Source organism: Gymnogyps californianus, chromosome 2 (assembly GCF_018139145.2).
Source record: "Gymnogyps californianus isolate 813 chromosome 2, ASM1813914v2, whole genome shotgun sequence".
Lineage (NCBI taxonomy): Eukaryota > Metazoa > Chordata > Aves > Accipitriformes > Cathartidae > Gymnogyps > Gymnogyps californianus.
This window is the reverse complement of record NC_059472.1, coordinates 82,271,678-82,293,861: the sequence shown is the minus strand read 5'-3', so window position 1 is coordinate 82,293,861 and position 22,184 is coordinate 82,271,678. Positions and strand designations below refer to the sequence as shown.

Genomic DNA, 22,184 nt, shown 5'->3' with positions numbered 1-22,184 from the left:
AAGTGCTTGAAACAAGCTATTAAAATACTTCAGCTTTTTTCTATTTAATTGAATTTTAATTCTTTTATACATCATATCCTTTTTTGTGAGTTAAGATATTTGTCAGTAAAACAGATAGAAGAGCTAATCTCCAAACACACCTGGATAGCAAAGTCAGCAGTGCATGAGATTATAAATCATACATTCTGAGTCTAGGTCTGTTTGACTTGACTAGATATGTTCTAAGAATTTATGTAATGAAAAAGAAAATTCACAAAAGCTCATTATGAAGACAAGTTTGAGTATTATGCCATGAATGATACAGTTTCACCTCCTCTTTGCATTTTAAAGAATGATTTGTATAAAAGTCTTGAGTGAACGCAGGCCCTATAGGAAACATAAGAAAATGTTTAACCTTTTTTGTATGTGTTGTGCCAAGACAATTTATGTTAATAAAACTATAATTAATTTTAAAAGTAATGTTTCCTATGCAATAATTAAAATATTTTGTTTTCTGTACTTCCTCTGTGCTTAAATAAAAGTATGGACAAAAATCTTCTACAAACTCAATGTATGTTTAACGATTGTATCTTTAAATGAGACTATGTCATGCTTGGAGCTCTCAATGTTTGCTTCCTGTGAAAAGGTTGTGGGGAGAAACTAAATTCAATTAACGTAACATCAGTCTATTTTTTTCTCTTTATTTTCGGTACTAATAGCAGCTGTCAGTTTACGTATGCTTCCAGTAAGTTTAAAAGTATTCAACATTTATTTCTTCTTGATATTCTAGGTTTGTTGCACTGACCCCTTGGAGAGTGTATCATCTGACTTCTCTCATAATACTTGGAGTGCTAATTCTTCAGATAATAAAGGATTTAGTATTCTCGAGGATAAAAGGTAAGGCAGCATACTGATAGAGTTCCTTGCTTAAACACCTGCAGTTCAGAGCACGTTAGTTCATTACTAAATCCACTTGAGTATTACGATTGTTGTAAAAGTATTAGCTAATTTCAGAGAGAAATAATATATCTATGATGATCTATTACCATTTTCAATGAAGTTTTGCTATATTTTATAGAAAGGGCATTAGGAGATTTGTTTTAGCATAAGTATAATTGGTATCAGTGAACAATCATTCTTGTTTCTTAACTGCTAGGTCTGAAAATGCATTATTTTCTAAAACATGAAGTTTTCCTAAACATTTGTACTTCTGACATGACTCTAATCACATCATTGTTGGAAAGTTCGGGAGACCCAATATAAATTGGTCAACTTTGTAAATAGATTGAGAAATGACGTATCTTAGCACAGTTGAAATAAGAAGTGAGCAGTATTTTTTTCTGCTTTATGTAGTGTTTAGTTTCCAGTGTGTGTAAAGTCTTATGTGAATACAACCAAGTTTGAAAGGGATTTTGAGTTTGTTGGCTGGGCTGGTGGTTTTTTTTAATTCCTGTTCTGTACTTCATTACTGTCTTGAAAATTCTTTGGCAAAATGCTCATCATCAGTCTGTAATTTTCATTGTCAGGAAGATTTTTTTAAAAGTGTCTTATTTTGCCTTTTTTTTGATGTTGAATCCCCATGCAAAGTGTTTGAAAAATCACCTGAACATAGTACAAAAGCAGGAAATAGGTGTCCGAGAAGCATGGTATTCCTCTTTGATGTACTACCACGTAATTTCTGACTGCCAAAGCCTATTGCTCCCTGCTAAGTTATGGCAGTGATTTGCAACCTTTTCTGAAGCATGGTTTATTGTCATTGCCTTCTCTGGAGTCTTCATTACAATTCCGTTTCCTGCCTGAGCATTACAAGCTCAGAGGCCAACTTCTAAGGCTTAGCAGAGTTTAATTTTTAAGCTCCGTGTTGTATAAATCACCACTAATGTTGAATACCTCACTAGTTGGAATGTGGTGATTTACATAAATTCTGTCTTAGCTGTAATTACTACTATTTTTGTATTGACTAAATCCAAGATGTACCAATATTGACCAAGCTAAGAGAGTAAGAATACCATCGCATCTTCATTTGTGTTTCACTCCTGTTTCTATGTGATTATTTAACCATTCATCACAGAGATGAAGCTAGGAATACCTGTGTTTCCCAGCTTACAGAATGATTATTTTACTATGTTTTTTTATTTTACTATTGCCTTTGATGGCATTGTACACAGAGTTCAAGAACAATCAGGTTCTTGAAGTAACACTGTAGAAATCTTGTGGTAGTGACTTGAAATCAATGAAGTGCCACTCCAAAAAGCAGAAAAAAATTCTTCCCAGTATAACGCTTCTGTGTAGCTACTTCACACTTCCAGCCAGCCACTAGATGGCAAGACTATTACAGATTCATAAGGAATGTAGAAAGTGGTTGTCAGTTTGTAGATGTAAAGCATAAGTTATGTTGGTTATCTTCTCCTTCCATGTGAAAATATAGCAATATAAGATACTGATTTTTTCCATTTACATTTTCAACTGGTATGTTAAGTTTACAGAAAACAATTCAGGAACTGTTACTCTTAAGTTAATATACCCTTCCTGTTTTGACTGTTACAGAGACTTCCTTAGTCATTTTGTCCCAAATTTGAACATTCCTTGTGAATACAGAAAAAAAAAAAAAATTGTTTCTGTTTTAGTGCATTGTGTTTCATCTTACATTCCCACAATTGCAGGTGCGCAGCTTTGGAGGACCATCACTGGCAAGTAGGTATATTATTTTTGATACATTGGTTATTTAATATCTTTTTTATAGTTAGTCTGGAATTTAAAAAATAGTCTATTTTCCCTCTAATTAAAAGAGAACTGAATTATTTTGATCTTAGCATCTTTTCTAAGTGTATTACTGCTTGTTCATCAGTTTTAATTTTTAATAATTTTTAATAACTTTGTAGAAAGTGTATTTTTTCCGATTTGAGTTATATTAAAGTATACAGTAACATATCAAAATAATTTTAGAAATGCTTTTTCTTACAGTGGGATTATCATGATTTGTGTTTTCTGGGAATTGGTGTTTTCTTTGAAGTTGGTTATTAGGGAAAAATACTTGTTGGTTAAGGAAGTAACTTTCTTTTAGAACATCGTTATACCAGTGCTGTCTAGAAGTAGGTAAGCTTGCTGGGGTTTCCCTTTATCTCTGTAGTAGCCAACACAAGTAATTGATCATTATAATTTCAAATATATATTAGTTGATATCCATAGGAATAGAAATTAATCAATAATTGTGAAGTCTGTTGACTTGCCATTGGACTATCTTAGTCCACAGGCAAATGTTTATATCATGTTGTTAGTGTAGAGTATATAATTGATTTAATTTGTTTGCAGTGTAAACAACATCTCTAAATGGCTTACAGACAATCCATTTTCAGAATAAAAGTTTGTATATTTAAGGCATTATTCTTCTAAACAGACCACCAGGAATTATTGTATATCTGACATAAGTTGAAAGCATATCCATTAGTATACTATTGCATTACACCCTGACACTGAGGAAACAGTAATGCAAAGTTGAAAAGGGAAGATGCAGGTTTTTGTTTTCTGCCTAGAGATAGATACCGATATCGTGGCAGTTACAGAAAGCAGTTCAGATGTGCAGTCATTCCTAAACTTCTAGAGGTACGAAATATCTTCAGGCTTTCTTACAAACCTGAAGTGGAGCTATATGGAACTGATGACAGGTTAGTTCATGAACTGAGCAGTATAAAATGGTTCTTTTACCATAGCTAGTGCTACTCCATGTATCTGTGTAGACTGGCAGTGCTTCAAAGATTTTAGTTGAGAAGCCGTTGCTGTGGCACAATAGATTAGTGTGATTTGTGTTTCATTCTTTCTGAGAGAAATTTACATAATACTTACTATCTTTGGGGGTTTTGACATCTGAATTTACCTGTCTGTTTACATTCTAGAAGAGGAAGGCAAAAAAAATCAAATTGCTTGTGGAGTAGAAGGAAACATAGGCTCTTAACTGCCTTTTGTTTCCATGAAAAATAATTCTGCAGTCTGAGACAATTTTTTTCTCTCACTTCCCAGTTCATCGGATCCCAAAAACAGAACAGTTGATTTTCAGAAAAAGAGTATAAATAGTACTTTCAATATCTTGGGTTCAGGTTTTCAGGTGTCCAGAATCTTGGACTTGACGCACTGTTCTGTGGGAAGCCAATACAGAGAGTGGAAAAGAGAATTTGATGAGCTCACCATAGCCTATGCCATTGGGTAATATAATACAAGCGTTGTATGTCTCTGTGTAAAATAATTTGCAATGGTAAGAACGCAAGGTCAATCCATAAGTCCATCTAGCCCAGTATCTGCCCTCTGAAGACAGCCAGCCAGGAGAAACATGGCCTCGGGTAGCATATAAAAGCAGGACAAGCTTGCAAGGTACTTCTCCTGGTGTACTTTCCCAGTCTCCAGCAGCTTCCAGTTGAAGGACTTCTAGGTACCAGAAGTTGTGTCTTTGCTCCACCCTGCACCAAGCTGTTCTAGGTGGCCCTTACATGAATTTTGTCTCATTGCTTTTGTTCTTAAAAACTTCTACTATTCACAACATCCTGTAGCACAGATATCCACAGCTGAATTATGTGTTTAGTGAGCACAGCCTTGTTTGTTTACTGCTATATAATAGTTTCTTAATCCCTCTACCTTTTTTTGTGTTGGAAGAAATAGTGAGCAATCACTCTCTATTAATATTCTCCAGCAAGCTGTGACTTTATAAACCTCTATCCTGTCCTGTTCAGTTCATGACTACTTAATTGTTCCTAAAATATAAGTTTGCTGTAGCTTTGATCTCTTCATTGTGCTTTTCTGCACTTTTCTTCCATTTCTGTTATCCTTTTTGTTGGGGGGGGGGCAGAATTAGAAATAGTGTTCAGCATTCATGGAGACCCTTGGGCTATATGTTGGCATAGGACTACACATTGTTGTAAGAATGCCCTCTCTTCTTTTCAAGATAAATCCCAATGCTTGATAGGCTTTTTTAACCTCTACTGAGCTGAATTTCTGTTTTCATGGATATATAATTATCTCAAGATTATGTTCCTGAGTAGTAAAGGTCAGCTTAAAGCCCATGTGACTTTAAGATTATTTTTTTTCCTCTGTGAATCTCTTCACATTTCGTCTGCCTTTTTGCAAGCAAATCACTTGATACTTGGTTAAAGTTCTGCAGTTCCTTGCAGTTGGTCTCTTTACCAGAATAATTCCTCTCATATCCCATGACTTCTCAGTCTCCGTAAGAGCATTTGATGAGAGACCTTGTTGAAAGCCTTCTCAGAAATCCAGGTGAATTTTTATGGATATCAGTGTTCATCTACAAGCTGGTTGACTCTTTGAAAGTACAGAAGGTTTGTGATGTGATGTCCTTTACAGCGTACCATAGGACAGGCATGCATGTCCTTCATTACATTTCCTGACAGTTTGCACAGAGCAGAGATCAGTCTTTACTGGTTTGCAGTTCTCTGGCTCTTGCATACCTTCTCTAAAAATAGATGTTGCTTTAGACACTTCACAGTCCTCTGGTGTTAAGGTAGCTTTAAGAGAATGAAAATTCAATTTAAGAAATGAAATTTCAACTGTTGCACCCTAGCGTTCATTTAGAAGTTTTCTAAGTTCACATAAAGACTTTGCATTTGTTTGCACTGTGGGTGGGTGTTTGTTTTTTTCTTTTCTTTTTTCTGAATGCTAACATAAATGTGCCTGTTGATTGTGTTGAAATTGGAAGAACTGCTGTAAGATGTTGAGGCTGGGTGCATGGTTGCTTTCCATTTTACTCAAGATTGGATATGAAAAACTGTTTTCGTGTTATCTTATATAAGCAAGCTGTGTCAAACGTATCCCCATACTGTCTGTTTACAAAGAACACTACCCGGCAGAGAATCACACACTCTTAAATAACATACAGAGAAAAAGCTTAGTAGATCTGTGGTACTTTGAATGAGAGGCAATGCCTATTCTAATAAATTAAATGTGTTCGTGATCATTCTCTGGCATCATGGCCCACAGGCACAAAACAACTGTGTCCATAGCATTTAACTGCCTTACAGTCCACGCAGAATGGCCCTGTGCAGGCTGGGAAGGATTCCTGGTCTGTGCCAACTTTGCAGCTACCTTAGGTTGTTTGTGAAAGTGCTAGTTGGCTTGTGCCAAAACCGTGCCAAGAGCTATTTTAATCATTTAACTGCATAAGTGACCAATTCTAGTGCCTGACAGCGTTGCCACACGCAGTTTAGCTTATCAAAATAGTCAGAAAGTAACAAATGATCTGAACAGACTCGTTTCCTGCCTTACCTTTGTGTTATGCAATTCTGTTTTTGAAAATTAATATCAATCAGTCACCATCACGCTATGATGTTTCATAAATGGTGGCACAGCTTTATGATGATTTTAATAGTGAAATGGTATGCTTTGTACTATTATTTTTGCAAGCAAAGCTTGTGGTAGTTGGAGGGTGAATGACTGCTTATCACTGTTCTGAAACTTGCATTTTGTCAACATTCATGTGCATTTTGCATCCCTTCTGCTGCACATACACTCCAAGCATCAGAGATCAGAGTACTTCAATGAAGATAACTGTTAATTTGTTGCACTTGCTTTTGGTCCTCCTTGATCTTTGTTGAGCACTGCTGACTAGTTAAAGCAAGTGTAGCCTCACTTCTTTTTCATTGCCATAACGCAAATGGAGAATGCGTGTTGTCTCCCAGGTAAGAAGACCGGTGCTTTTATTTCTAATGGAGTCCTTTAGTACTATTTTAAGTTAAAAATTTTCAAACTGAAGCAAAATGAGATCTCATCCTGAACCTTTCTCAGTGAAGCAGGCACTTGTAGCGCGTTCTGTTTCTGAATCTGCTTCTGTTTCTGAGGAAATTCTCTACTGATATCTTTCCTTTTTTAAAAATGGATAACAACTGTTAAAGGAGCACTGGAGAAGGTCACTTGCTAAATTACTCTTTTTCTTTGTTTTATTTCTTCCTATGCTAGCAAGATTTCTTTGACACCTGATGCTTCTCTAATCAGTGCTAGTAGATGTATTAGAATATGCACAGGAATTGTGGCACACCTTTGTTTCTTGAGTGGTCAAACTTAAGGAGGTCAAATTAATATTCATTCAAACTTATCCTTTTATAGCAAGCCTAAAAAAAAATCAGTTGCAGCCTGAGAAGAGACTAAGCAACAGTCCTTTAAAATGGCCATCAGAGAGTAACTGAAGAGAATAAGCCAGAAAGAAAGGAGTTAATGCTGTGAAAACTGGCAGCTCTGCAGAGCTAGTTCTCAGGCCCCCCTATGCTTTATCATTTTCTTAAACAAATTAAAGCTACTGACTTCTGGGAAGAGACTTGCCTGACCAAAGATGGTGTTAAGCTTCCTACTGCACTAAAAGCCGCATCAGCCGCACAGACTGCAATAGGTGTGTAGTACTTACTACATTACTATACGTTGAACGTCTTGGTTATAATTCTTTAGGCCATGAAAATTAAGTCCTGGAAGGGTTCTCCTTGCCCTGTAGTTTGAAAGAAAGACTTTTTCTTCCCAGAGGGGGGCTTTCCTCCCAGGTAGACTTGCATGCTCTGTTCTGTTTCCAAGAGGAGGGAAAAATAAGAAAGCGCAGCACCATGAACAGCATGTCTCATCCACTGGTGCCCATATGATCAGACCGATCAAGACTTAGACCTCTGTAAGAAGAAACAGGAACATTACAAGAAAAAAGGACACTTCTTGGTTGCACCTTTTGACTGGCAGTTGTCTTTATTGAAGCAATTTAGGACTTGATGTTGAAAACCATGGGTTAATATTGAAGCTCTCTTGAAGCTCAGTAGTTAGCCAACTGGGATATTTCTAAGATAATAGCCTTCACTGACAGAAGGTGACAAACAGACTCACAGAGGTTACTGTCCAAGTCCAGGACGTTCCTGTTTCTCGCCACCCCCCTTCTCTAGTCCCTGCTTCATGGATTCCTTTTATGAGAGTTAACTGTGGTGATACTTGTAGACTCCCAGGGCCATCAAAGTTGCTGCCTGCTTCCAGGGGAGTGTTACTCCTTGGTAGGGAACTACATCCATTATTGGGCCAGCAGGTGCTAAATCCCTGTTGTGACAGATGAGCTTCAAATTCAGGTTGTAACTTTCCGAGACCTGAATTTGTCTTTCGACCTACACAAATTCCACACTTGCATCAGCCCAGCTCATAGATGTTTGTATGCATTGCAGTGGTCAGTGCGCTCCGGAGAACAATATTCTGTACTAGCACCGTTCAAAGCTTGACAGACTCTTCATGTTATCACTAAAGATAAATGAGACAATTTCCCCTTTCATCTAATTACCATGCTTCATTTATTATGTCTGAGGCTTTACATGCCTCTGATTTGCATATGCTTTGCCTGCTAGGTTTGCTTAAGACAATCTGCAAGTCATTTGCCTAAAGATTTTTGATGTAGTCTGCCTAGTCTTATTTTGTGATCAATGGAGAAAGAGTTGAAATACTTTGTGAGATACATAGCATGATTCATCTTGTCCTAAATGAAATATCTGTAGGCCGATCAGGTACATTGTACCTTAACGGTGGCTTTTTGTTTCCCTTGAATATATACAGTAAGCCTAGAGTGGTGAGATGAGTAAGAGCATTTACAACCCTTGTGTCATTATTCCCTGTTGGTCTGAAGGCCTGTCTGTCTTAAAGATGCCATTGACTGGTGCTCGTGGTTACAATGAGAAGCTGACTCTTGCAGCAACGTGCTGGAATACCATTCCACAGCAGTAACAACTGCAGGGCTTGACAAACAAGCATGAGGACTAGATTTACCTCTGTGTCTGTGTATGCAAGCAGTTTCTCTGGAATAAATCTCCAGCACAGTATGATTGTGTATTTAGATCACTCTTGAGACCTTGAGGATATGCTGCTTAATCGTATCTCAAAAAAAATGTTCTGTCCTTCAGGGTCTTGCGAAGAGATCTCTTTGCAGATGAGCAGATTAGGAAATAAGAGGTCTTTTTCCATTAGGAAATCTAAACAGAATAAAGGTTGTAATGGAAGTGTTTCTGTTTCATGCTTGTTAATCCATTTCCTTGATGTTGTAGATAGGAACAAAGCTAATGTAAGCCGAGGCCAGTCGTGTGGGTCAGTCAGTACCGAAACATGGGACTATCGGTATCAGTTTCTGTTGCACACTCCTTTAGTCTTGGTTTGGTCATCCAGACGAGATCCATTCTGCACATGGCTGTACACAGCTGCATGAAATCTGGTAACAGACTGAAGAAAAAACTTCCTGTGGACCTACAGGAAGGCAGAGGGCAGAATATAGTCTAATAGATAAATAGATAAAAGTAGGCTTCAGAGTGCAAATATTTCATTCTTCAGTTGTTTCAATATAATCTGAAGGCATCTAGTGTACTCAAAGACTTCCACTCCTGGTATTTTGTAATGTTTGCTCTTCTGTGCATTTCAGCTCGTATATTCATATGAGTTTGTGCTGGAATATATATATATATATATATATGGCTGAATAACATACCTTAAATAATTATTCTTAAAGACATGATTCTCCCAAATGTTCTTAATATAAAAAAGTGGTTGCAGTCCTGCAGAAAGTGGATGCATACTTGTGGAACTGTAGTCTTAGCAAATGGAAATTGAGTTTTATTTGCAGTTTAAACCTGTATTTTATTTATTCAGTAGCCACTGTACTGTTCAAATATCAAATTGTAATTATCCTTTGTTTTGTATAATGCATTGTCACAACTCAGATAGCTAGCAATATGCATGGTGGGTTTTTTCCCAAATCACAAAGGCACATTATATATAAATGCTCAAACCTCCTGCAGATTGCAGACAGACTTGTCTACATTGCAAAAACTTCCTGACACTTGTATTTATTTTTTTTTTTGTTCTATTGCATGACTTTATTCCTGCTTTCTGGCTAGTTATTTCCAAATTGTTAGCTCACTTCTCAGGTAATGTGTTCTTCAGGGGTTTTTTTTTGTATTTGATAAACGATAAAATCAGCATTCTGGTACAATTTTGTGTGTTCGTTTTCTTACATGAACAAAAAATAATAATGTTTCAATAGGAAGGCTGTAGCTTTGGCAAAAGTGTCACACTTAAAGTCTGAAGACCATTTAATACATTTTCCTACACACTTACCCTTGGTTTTTGGTTGGTTGGTTCTTTCTTGTTTAAGGGGAGGGGAAATGAAGGAGATGGCACAGCCTTTGTAGGTGTTATGTACCTCACTGGTAGAAATAGTTGGTTTGTTTGGCTTGGTTTTTTCCTTATATTTGCCAGAAATAATGTGTGCTGCATATAACCGATTTCGTCTCACATAGAATGGTTTGCCAACTTTTGAAGTCAGGCCTACTATCTGTGGTTCTCTAGTAATTTGGTTATACTGTGATTCTGCCTTAGCCATCACAAGACATTTTCCTCTCTTCCTTGTCTCCAGGAGCTCAACTTACCTTTCATTATGGAGGGTGCATGGAAGAGATGAGGAGAAAATGTTGGAATTGTCCAGCCTCTTTACTACTACCAAACAAATATTGCATACCTCTTTCTGTAAGCCTTATTTGCCTTCTGTCCCTATTAGCTACAAATAAAGGTTAAACATTATCGTGGCTGCAAGAAAAGAGTCACTTCTGAGGAAGTAAGGGCAGAAACAAAGGACCAGCAGAATTTTAGTGGGGCTGCTTTAACTTTTTTTAACAAGGATATATTCCGTCAACCCAATTGAATATTTGCTGAGTCGTGAGTTATGTTTTCAGAAGCTTTTATCATTCATGTTTGAGTATCTGTATTGCTCCTAGCATGATGCTCAAATCGAGACGTTATCAGTATCGAGTAAAAGAGATGACTTGTGCTGTATACCATAAATGTCTTGTAAATGCATCCCAGGCATAGATTTATTTTTTCTAAGACTATTGCAAATGACTCAAGTAGCTTATATTCTGTTGGGAACATTCTCCTTTTTTGCTGCACTGCTTGTTTAGTAAGTTGTTTCCTATTTTGCGTTCATGCATTTGGCTTGTCAAATATAGTATGTCCCTGATGAGCTTGGCTGGTTGATTGTTTCATGCCATTTTCCAGTTTGAGCTCCTCTTTGAACCCTGTTTCTGCCCTCTACAGTGTCTGCCACTCCTCCCAGGGTATTGCCACTCACTCATCTGAAGGATTAGTGCACGTACTGAATGAAAATGCTAAGGATGTATCAATCTCATATAACAAGACACTTCTAATACCTGCCCTTTGGTATGGCTTTTCAATTAAATGTGAAGTTATCTCGTGGGGATTGCATATAAGCTGTATTTTTGCAGTTTGCTTTTAAGTGTCATTTAGGAAATTTTCAAAAGCATTGCAACAGTTGAGATGTATGCTTCTATCTTTTCTTTAGGACGGGCTATGTACTTTTTTAAAAGAAATACACTTTCTTTTTTACTTGCTTGGATACTGAATAATCCTCGTTGACTGCTTTAACAGCTTCTCAGCTGTGTTACTAACTTGGTCACTATCTCTCCAAGTATCCAAGTGAGAGCAGTTGATCTGAAATTGCTTGGATAGCCCTATTTTTTCTAGTTTTAACTTCATAATTCCTTGAGAGATGTATTACTCTCTTCATTTGTCCCACAATCCTGTCCCTTCCTCTAGCCCATTGGCTAGTTGTAGTCAAAATTATCAAGGATTATTTTAAACTTTTTATTCTATTGAGAGAGCTCTGAAAGATTTCCATATTGTATATTTTGGCTTTGCAGCACTGAGATACTAGGGAGTCATTCAGAAGATTGCCATTGTTTACCTCTGGGAAATTTTATTTCTTCTGTTCTTCTGATAACAAAAGTGTTTTTATAGAAATATTTAATTAAAATTTCAAGATACAGGAGAACACCTCACATAGTCTGATTTGACAGTTGTTTTTTGGTCTCACTGATCTCTCACAGACAGGAGACTTCAGTAATCATTTCTAAGCATACTGTTTGAAAGCTTTTGGGGTTTTTTTTAGTGTTCTGTTTGTATCTTCTCAGGGATAAACAAATACTATTCCTTGAATAAGTCAGAAGGAGTAATTTCATGGAACAACTTCAGGAAATTTCATGTGGAGGCTTCTAAAAATCCTTATACCTAGCATTATGGTTGGACTTGATGATCTTACAGGTCTTTTCCAGCCTAAATGATTCTGTGATTCTATGATTTTGCCAGTTTGCCTTCATGTTGGAAAAAAGGTCCTCTGGGCACCAGCACAGTGAGACATGTGTTTTTACTATACTTAAATAAACTAGGTTTGAAATACTTTTATTCAAGTGAAGTCACTGCATCCATGATTAAATGTGTGAAATAAATACCTGACATAAGTGCAGTCTTTGCAAACTGCAGGGTATGCTGCATCCTGTGCAAAAGTGACTCAGTAATTAATTTCCTTTGTTACTCATTGGTAAAAATTAACTGTTACACTCAGTTGAAAAATGCTAGCTCCATAATGATGGGAGGATGGAAATACAGCCTTTGTTCGTCATTTTTTATTTAAACATAAGGCAGTTTTTCCTCAGCAATTTTCAACATATAGTAAAGCCAGCTCTATTCAGTGTTTAATTTTTTGAAGTATGGAGCTGCAGTCACCGTTCAATTATTCATGAGAGTTTTGCTTCTAGATCTGCTGTGTCAAAAATGCAGTTCTGTTAAAGGTGTCTGTGAGGGCAGCCAGGTGGATTTGTACGTTGTGAACAACCTAAGAACTGCTAATTCGGAGCTGACCCAGTTCTGATAGCTCTGTGTCATGCTCGCTGGCATGTCACGTAATACCCATATTATCATCACTGGGGAAAAAATGCAGCCTCCCCACTGCGGCCTACCATCATCTAGGCTGTCTCACATTTTTTATTGCTATGTGTCGTGGTTTAACCCCAGCCAGCAGCTAAGCACCACGCAGCCGCTTCCCCCTGCCCCCTCCCAGTGGGGTGGGGAGGAGGATCGGAAAAAAAAAAAGAAAACTCCTGGGTTCAGATAAGAACAGTTTAATAACTAAAGTAAAATAAAATAAAACACTAACAATAATAATAATACAATAATAATAATAATAGTAGTAATGAAAAGGAATATAACAAAAAAAAAACCAAACCCAAGAAAAGACAAGTGATGCACAATACAGTTGCTCACCACCTGCTGACTGATGCCCAAGTGGTGATCCGGCCCTCCCGGCCAACTCCCCCTGGTTTATATACTGATGTTCTATGGTATGGAATACCCCTTTGGCTAGTTCAGGTCAGCTGCCCCGGCTCTGCTCCCTCCCAGCTTCTTGCACACCTGCTTGCTGGCAGAGCATGGGAAACTGAAAAGTCCTTGGCTTAAGATAAGCGCTACTTAGCAACAACTAAAACATCAGCGTGTTATCAACATCATTCTCACACTAAATCCAAAACACAGCACTGTACCAGCTACTAAGAAGAAAATTAACTATCCCAACTGAAACCGAGACACTATGTTTATTGTAATGATAAAATGGTTCTTTGATCACAGTATTAACTAAGCATTAAGTACAAGATATGTAGAATTGCAGGTGTTTTGGTTTTTTTAGTTCAGCTTGTTTCCAGGACTAAGAAAACAAAACAACTCCTGGAAGTTGATGGGAGTTGAAAGGAAAGTGATAAAGCAAATACAGAAAATTCCATCGAGGAGGTGAGTGGAGAAACGAACCAGAGATTCAGAAAGAGAAAATCGCCAAAATGGTTAGTGTTACTCTGGAGCTCTCCCATGCTACTTGTCCCTTTCTCAACTTTGCACTATCTCAGTGACAACTGCTTAGATCTACTCTTCCATCTTAGACAAGAGCAAGTATGGAGGTGCTGCATTTGAGTTTGCTGATTTGTACAGTGCAGCTGTGTGCCATTTGCCAAGTTTTCCCAGTTTTCAGCAAGGGAGTTTGGAGGTGTCCTTCACTTCTTAATATTTTCATGTTTCTTACTGATACAGCAATATTGGCACCAGTATTTTTCAGCAGCAGAGATAAAGCTTTAAAAGTCTAATTACAGGGAAAACAAAACATACCCTCTTCTGTGTTGAGTTGTGGGCCACACTTTGGACATACAATGAAAGCTACAAGCTTCTCTTAAAGTATTCATCTATCCCATCTTCGTGGGTTGATTTCTTAACCCTGTGAACATCTCTATAGAAAAACCGTATCTGAAAAACTGCAGAGGAATTGTGCTGGTACCATCCATCTCAGATCACTTTTTCTGTCTGTCTTCAGGGACCCCTCTTGAAGCAAGCAGTTAATCTTTGCTTGTTGTGGGGTGCAAGACCACCACGGAGAGTATCAAATGAATTAAAAGAAAAGGGACAATATTTGGGTACCTCCTGAATGTAAGAAAATGTTGTTCTCTGACCACTTTTGAGCAGATCAGCTTTCTCGTGCTAACCATAGCATCTGTTATTCTTTCCCTATTTATTTTTCAAATCTGCTTGGAAATTGTCAGCTACTGGCAGGCACACTTCATATATTGCTGTCAATTCTCAGTATTACTGCACTTCCACTATAAAGCCCTTGCTTTGTTTCTTTTTTCAACTTGTTTGTATTTACGAAGTGTTTATTATAAATAGCATACTTCAGAGGCAGGGTGTAGAAGGGTATACTCTTATTTTGGCTGCTAGCCTAAATAGCATTCTAAGAAAACCTGTCCAAGGAAGTAATTGACAGGTGTTTCCTCAATAAGAAAGTGAAGCTTGGAATAAAGTGTATGTGGGGGAAAGTGACAAAGACCCCTCATATCCTAGATAAAGGTTCTTCCAGTTGAAGGATCCAAAAGGTTTGCACATACTCGTATAAAATGTCAGCCAAAAAGTAATGTCCATTCTTAGACAGGTGTAGTTCAACTCACGTGTTGAAGTTAGGCTCAAGTTATGAACTGCCTCTTGAAGGGTAGCAAAAGCCTTCCTATCCAGCTCAGACAGGGAAAGGAGAAGACTTGGATGCAGTCGCATCATTCTGAATGGAAGAGCTGGTCAGCCCTCACCCTGAATATTTATCCCTAATCCATAAAGACTTTTGAACAAGTATTTGGTATCCTGGGATTTTCTAATTTATGGTGAGAATCCACGTCAAATGTCTTGCAATTTGTAGTTGTGACTATGCAGAAGTAGCTGCATATCGGTACACTAGAACTAATACTAGGTTACTCATTGGAGTGCAATCTTTAATTCTTTATTTTCAAGTGGAGGTGCTGTATTCCAGGGCTTTGCAGACAGCGCAAACTGGAAAAAGTCAGTTCCTTGTAAAGAATATCCTTTTTTTTAGGGCAACTCTCAAAGTTAGCAAGGCTATCTTCTAGTTAAAAGATTTCAAAAAGCTTAGGCAGGCTTAGTAAAACGTCTAGACAGGTAGACCTTAGCTGCATATTGTTGTATCTTTGAACTGGTTAACAAGCAGTAGTACTTTTTTAGAGTAGCAAGGTACCAAGCCCTGTTAAAAAGAACAGAAAACTGACATACAGTCAAAACATCCTTTTTGTAACTCTTTGTAGGGTTATACCATACAATAAATTTAACTACCACTTAGTCCAGGAACAGCCTGTCTGATTGCCACAGAGCTGTTCGGTATGTTTGCCTGCCTCAGAGGTTTGTTCTGCTTGCAAATGTAAAGTTCATATTTTTCACCTTTTGTATATATTTTAAAATGTTCTTTATTATATAATTAGGTGGGTTGCGTCGGATTATTATTAATGCCTAAACCAGCAGAATATTGTTGCAACAAGTACCAGACAGATCATGAGTAGAGAAAGACTGCATTTCTGATCAGTGTGGAGCTTTGAACAGAATGACAGACCTCAAATTGCTCATCAGGAGAGAAGTTCGCAAAACTGACCTTTTTAAAGGGTAGAGTGTAAATTTAAGTGGAAAGATTAATGTTAAAATGGTCATGTGTCCTATTCCCTATGTTTATTTCATTGCACATGTAACATTTTCACCATGGGTATTTTTATTCTATTCTTACCGCTTTCCATTTTAACAGTTGAACAACTGTGAGAGATAACTTACAATCCTGAAGTCATTTGACTTGTCATCTTAAAGGGTATTTATAAACTATAGCATTCAGGGAGCCCCCAGTGTTACTTTAAATAGAGAGACTGCTTTTAGGATTAAGAAAAAAACCAGACTGTTTCATTTTGGAATTGCTTTTCTTAAACACAAGTCAAATCACTCGATAAAAACAGACAGCAAGCTTAACCATATTCTGTATTTTCATATTATCACTAAAGACTTCATGAAAAGTAAATGGTATGACTTATGCCAAACATAAAAATGTGAAAAAGATGTTTTTCTCCTGCAAGTACAAATAGCTTTTTTCCCCTTTTAATATTGGTCTATATTATCTGTTTCCTGTAGGCAGAAATGCTGCTTTTGTTTGTTTATTATTTTGAGGAGAAGAATAGGGTTTGTTCTGCACAAAAAAGTTACTGAATCGAATACCCAAACCTGCCATAGATATATTTATCAGAGGCATTTGTCTCCCAGTTTCTGTGATCACTTGTCACAGTTGTTGCCAGTCACAGATTTTTTTTCTTGCCACACAAATCAACATCAATCTGATTATGAGAATATATATACATGATGTACAGAAACGGTTCTGGGGCCAGTTGTCCCTAAGCATTGATTTCATCATCGTGAGACCAGCTTTCAGGTCACTCTGCAGACAATGCAAAGGTTTCTAGAACCTGAAACCCAAGTCATTGAGTTGGTATCTGTTTTTTCTGCTTAGAAAGCTTGCTTTTCCGTACTATTACATGTGGTTTGAGAAACTGAATTGTTTAAATAATATTTTGTACTGTCTTATATCGCAGCAACAAGAAAAAAGATTGAAAATTCTATAGTGCTACACAGTTTTCCATATGCAATATACCCCCTGTATGCAGCAAGAATACAGAATTACATTTTCAGTTTTGTAAAAATGCTGTTTTTCACAAGGAGAAAATATGTGCAGGTCATATCTGCCGATTGAATTCAGTCCTGTCAAGTTTTCAAATTCTAAAAAATTTATAAAGCATATTGGAAATTTGAGGGTAATAAGAAGGAAAAAGAAACAAGCAATTTCAGTTAATTTGAGAATTTGATAAAAGAAGCAAGAAACATTTATGATTAATGAAACAAGGTATTTATAAATATATACTACTTATTGCCGTGGAAGGAAGAGGACATCATTGCTTGGAATCTTTAGAACGGTGATAGGAGAAAGATCAGAGTAAGTAGAGTTGAGTTCATATAGTAGTCAGGTTTTGACCTTTAATTGCATCTGGTTTGCCAAATACAAGCATTAGATTACAAAACGCACGATGGAAATTATTTACAGGGGTCATGAGAACCTATAGTCGTAGTCCTTTTTTTCTTTTTTTTTTTTTTTTTTGTTATGTTGCAGACGCCTGGGTTGTTGTAACACGTGAGGGTGTGTTTCCCAGCACAACATCTGATTAGTCACTAATTTAGTAAGGAATGTCCTGGCACACAGTTTTGTTGAAGCATGTGAGCCTATCAGCAGAATAACATATTATATTCTTTTAGGTGTTTCAACATACGGTTGATTAAAACAGCTCAGCTGTTTTGAAACAAACATTATGATATTCCTTTTTTTTTCTTTTTTCTTACTAGCAGAAGAGATGTTGCATGTTTACCTATTGAAATATATTTCATGCCTTAATTCTTTTTTTTTAATTAATATTCCAAGATGGTTTACAGTCTAAATAACACTGGAAATCAGCTCTATAAAGCTACATGTCTTTTATTTTTACACTGTGGAAAATAGAGGGTAGCATATGCTCATGTTTTTCATGCTCTGCAAGTTTCCCCACTCTTTGAATACACATGATCAGACATATTCAGGAGACCAGTTTAATAAAAATTTTCAGAGATAAATATTTACTGTAGCACAAAAACACGAAAGTTCTCTCAAGTCCACCTGAATGTTATGGTCACAGCACCGTATGACACACACTTCCTTTTCCTAGCTTAGATTTGATATAAGGAGAATAATACTCTTTCAAAAGTTCATCCTTTTTTTACCGAGTGCTTGGATTGGTAGTACAATTAGTAGATCACTGACGTAGCTGTGGCCATTGATGTTACTGTAGGTCAGTTCATAGTGTGAGGTAATGCTTAAGAGAATTTCATGGTGAATATAAAAATATGCAATATGAAAGTAGTAGAAATATTTTTTAAATACTTTAAAAGTAAAATATTAACATTCTTTAAAAATCTGTGTTAAAAATTTCAGATAAGAAGACTGTGACAGAATGCTGAGTAGAGATTGATGTAGTCCAGTTGAATTTCCAAAAGGCGTTAGCTAAAAGCAAATAAGTAACTCTGGAATGTGAGAGAAGATCCTCCCATGAATAAAAAAAACAGATGGAATATACGGAACAGCAGTGAGAGTAAATGGCTGGCCTTCGTGTTAATGGAAGGTCGGAGAATGAGTCGTGCAGCAGTGTGTGCTGGAACCATTCTGATATATGTACTCATAAGTGATCCTGAAAAGGCAGTGAATAGTGGGATGGCCAGGCCTGCTGGAGGTACCAGATTATTCAAGGAAATGAAGACAAGGACCGATTGTGAAGAATTTCAGAAGATCCTTACAGGATTCTTTCACAGTAAAACAGCATACGAAATTCAGTGTAGGTAACTGTAAAGTTATGCAGGAATACCAGTCCTGAATTCACATATAAAATAAAAGTGTCTGAAGGTGACTGTAACCCCTCATGAATAAGACGTGGTCTCACAAAACCAGCATTGATTAACAGACTGAATCTACTGTTAAGTATCAGTAAAAAAGACATACAGGGCAAAAGTAAGCACAGCCAGCTGCCACTCTTATGAATTTGTTGTATGTCCACATCCTGAATACTGTGTGTGGTTCTGATCTGCTACCTCCCAGAAAAAGATACAGGAGAAAAAAAGACCAGAGTAGAGCAACAAGGTAGAGCAAATATACGGAACTATTTCCATATAAAGAACAAGTAAATGAGATAGGACTTTTCAAAAGAGAAAAGGAATAATTAAGGGGAAATATAATAGAGGTCCCTAAGATACCATAAGGAACATGCCTTCTCTCTCATGCTGTTGGAATGAGGAGGCATCAACATAGCAGGCAGCAGGCTGAGGAAAAATAAGAAGATGTAATTAAGCTTTAGAAATCCTTGACACAGGATTGTTGTAAACATTAGAACTATATGTGGATTAAAAATATAAATTACAGGACAGTTCTTTGAAGAAAATTAATTGAAGGCTATTAAATAAAAACTCACTACCTCTGGCTTTGAAAGTCCGTGAGTTGCAGATCGTTGGAGGCTATATTGTATTTTATAGAGGTGTCATTACGTATTTTCCCATCTTCTTACTCTGTTGCCAGGGTATCCCTAGGTATTCAATTTTGGCAACTGTTGAAGACGGGGCACAGGGCTGGATGGACCTTTGGCTGACCCAGTATAGCTGTTCTTGTTAAAAGCGTTACAAGCATTGACTTTTTATTCAGTTAAGTGACATAGTAAGACTGAAATAAATACATCTATTTATTTCTCCATTTGTATATGTTGTTAATAATTTGTATATAAATGTTAAAGTCTGAGAAGTCCCAGAAGGGCACGTGAGATAGTTGTTGCCCAATTTTAGACTGAGTGTCTGTTGCTACCACCACATTCCATGGAAGTTGCAAGGTCAATGTGTTCCTTAAGAACTTGCTTTTATGCATTTAGGCATGAGATCAGAGTAATAAAATCAATCAGAGCGGTAATATCTGAGGTTTGCACATCTGATCTTTAAAAAAATACTGTAAACATTTTTAAGCAGTTTTAGCCGAACGCATGTATATGTTTTCTTAGAACGCAAACTGAGACAAAGGCATGTAAGACTGTTGTCTTGTGTATTGATAGCAAAGGCTCCAAATGTGTCTCAACAATTATTGTATGAAGTTCTCGTGTCAGAGCTGTACAGGAATAAAACTGTTTCCATTGTGAGTTCACCATAAGCAGACAATTTTCCTAGGATGTGTAGCTTGGCAACTTCTGTCCTAACTTGTTAGCTGAATTAGATATTTTGTATTATAATCAAAGTCTCAAAACGTGGGAATTCAGCTGAAAACTCCTTAATCTGTTGATAAATAGAAAAATAAAGAAGTTTCTGAAAAGGACACAAACAGAATTTTTTGTTAAAGTTTCAAATACTTTGCTCAAAACCCTTCCAGATGTACCTTGGAAAATATTTATTTCATCGATCAGTAACCAAACAAAAAACATACTGAAGAGGCTTTTTTTGGTAAAGAATAACTTTAGCATATGGAAATTAGTCTTCCGGGGCTTTCTTTGTCAGTCACTGAAATGAGGTGGAGAGAAATGCAGGATACCTGAGAAGTAGTTGAAAGATGATGTATTTAAAGTGCTCTGAATATTTCCCAAGTAAAGTCTTGGGGTTTTTTGGTGGTGTTTTGTTGTTTTTTTTTTTTTTAAATAAGAAAAACTCATCTCACTGGACTAAAGTAAAAGTCTGAGTAAAGCGTTATTTTTTCACCCTTCTACTTCCCTCCTCTATAGGAACATCTGTAGGAACATCCAGAGAGTTGGACTCAATGATCCTTATGGGCCCCTTCCAGCTTGAGATATTCTATGATTCTGTGGTCTGTATATCAGCAGAAAAGGTTTTTCAAAGCAAAGGATGCTTTCTCATAGGTATCTCAGAGATCAAGATTCTGAAAGAAACGGCAAAAGCTGTGATAAAATATCATGCATTTTACAGATTTATATAGATAAAATACATGTATTAATAACTTCTAAATTGAAAGCTTAATTTTTCAGTCTTGTGGCAGCAAAATGTACTATTGAAATTTATTTCCTACAGCTTAACAAAAAGATTTCTTTAGAAATCTTTAGACATCCATAAAAAATGAGGGAAAAGGAAGTTTTAACGGTGATAGGAGCTGCTATTGTGCTGTGCAAAACAAGGCGTTCCATACATGTGTTCTAAACCACCTTATGAAATGGATTGAATTTAAATAAAAATTAATGATAAAGGAACAGGGAAAGGAAAATTTATGTCTTTTATACTTTGAGACAAAAGTCTAGGTAACTGAAGTTAATTTAGCTTCCCAGTTGTGCTGTCAGCCTCTCAGCAAAATGTCATCCATATTATCATCCTCTCGAGGCAGGGCGAAGGTTATCGGGTGCTCAGCACTTCTGGCTGAGTGTTCTGGCAGCACGCATGCACCCAGCCAGTTCAGGGGATTCCTCTAAATCACAGATCTGCCTGTGCCCTTGATGACAAACGAGTTAAGCTGCAGGTCTTCATTGATCATCGTTCCTGGTCTGAACCGTTCTTGACTTGTATTAGCCCAAGAGCCATTTAACTCTGTAGGTTTTTTGGGGGGTGGGTGTGATTGCGGGAGGGGGTTGAGTTCTCTTTTGCAGTCTTGGCTGCCCCCTTGCCTTTTCTGTGGAGCTGTGTGGTGTTTCCTTGGCCTCCATAGCTTTAAATTTGCAGTTGTTTCACAGAGGCCTGGATGTTAAAAGAGCAGAATAGTTGTGGTTTGACAAGTATTTACTTTGGAGAAACTCCGGTAAGAAATTGGGCACACCAGTTGCTCCAGGATAAAGTTAGTTTTGTTTTCATCAGTGCGTCTCAGAATTAACCATCCTATCTAGTCTGCAATCGTGTACGTGTATGAAGTGTCATCGTGTGAAGCATACCGTTGCTTTGTATAACGTATTTCTTGCTGCTGTTTCTCATTATTACCTATCTTACCCTTCTGCGTTGTTGCCTGTGATATTATGCAGGACTATTTTCTTTAAGTTTTGATGTTAGCATTTAACAAGGTTATAAGTCTGTTTTCTCTTTCCAGCTGGTAGAGCTATAATGTGAGATTAAATGGTAACATGAACTGTGGTGAGGGGTTCCTATATTTTTTTAATATTTTTTTTAAACAAGCTGGTTGATGAACATACACAAATATGTGCCTTCTAAAATGGCATGCACTCTGACATTTTCTTCCCTGATCTGTTTTAGTTTGTAAATTCTTTAAATTTACATTTCTTTGCTTTCATTGTAATATATCAGATTTGCTAATGTGCTGTTACATGTGTTGGAGTTGGAAAGTACTGACAGGTAGCACACAAATTACCAGTTGCTCCATCAGATAAAAATATGGCCTTGAAACTGAGTCAGTGACAATTTATTATTTTTTATGTCACAGTTGCACAGTTTTATAAACTACCACAGTGAGACTG

General features: G+C 37.0%; 1 protein-coding gene across 1 annotated transcript in view; it reads left to right on the top strand.

Moving 5' to 3' along the window:
• The window catches only part of RETREG1 (reticulophagy regulator 1), a 72,805-nt gene that overhangs the window by 15,446 nt on the left and 35,175 nt on the right, over positions 1–22,184 (top strand). Inside the window, 2 exon segments of the mRNA XM_050891801.1 lie at positions 770–876; positions 2,643–2,673. Coding sequence (XP_050747758.1) covers positions 770–876; positions 2,643–2,673 — 138 coding nt within the window.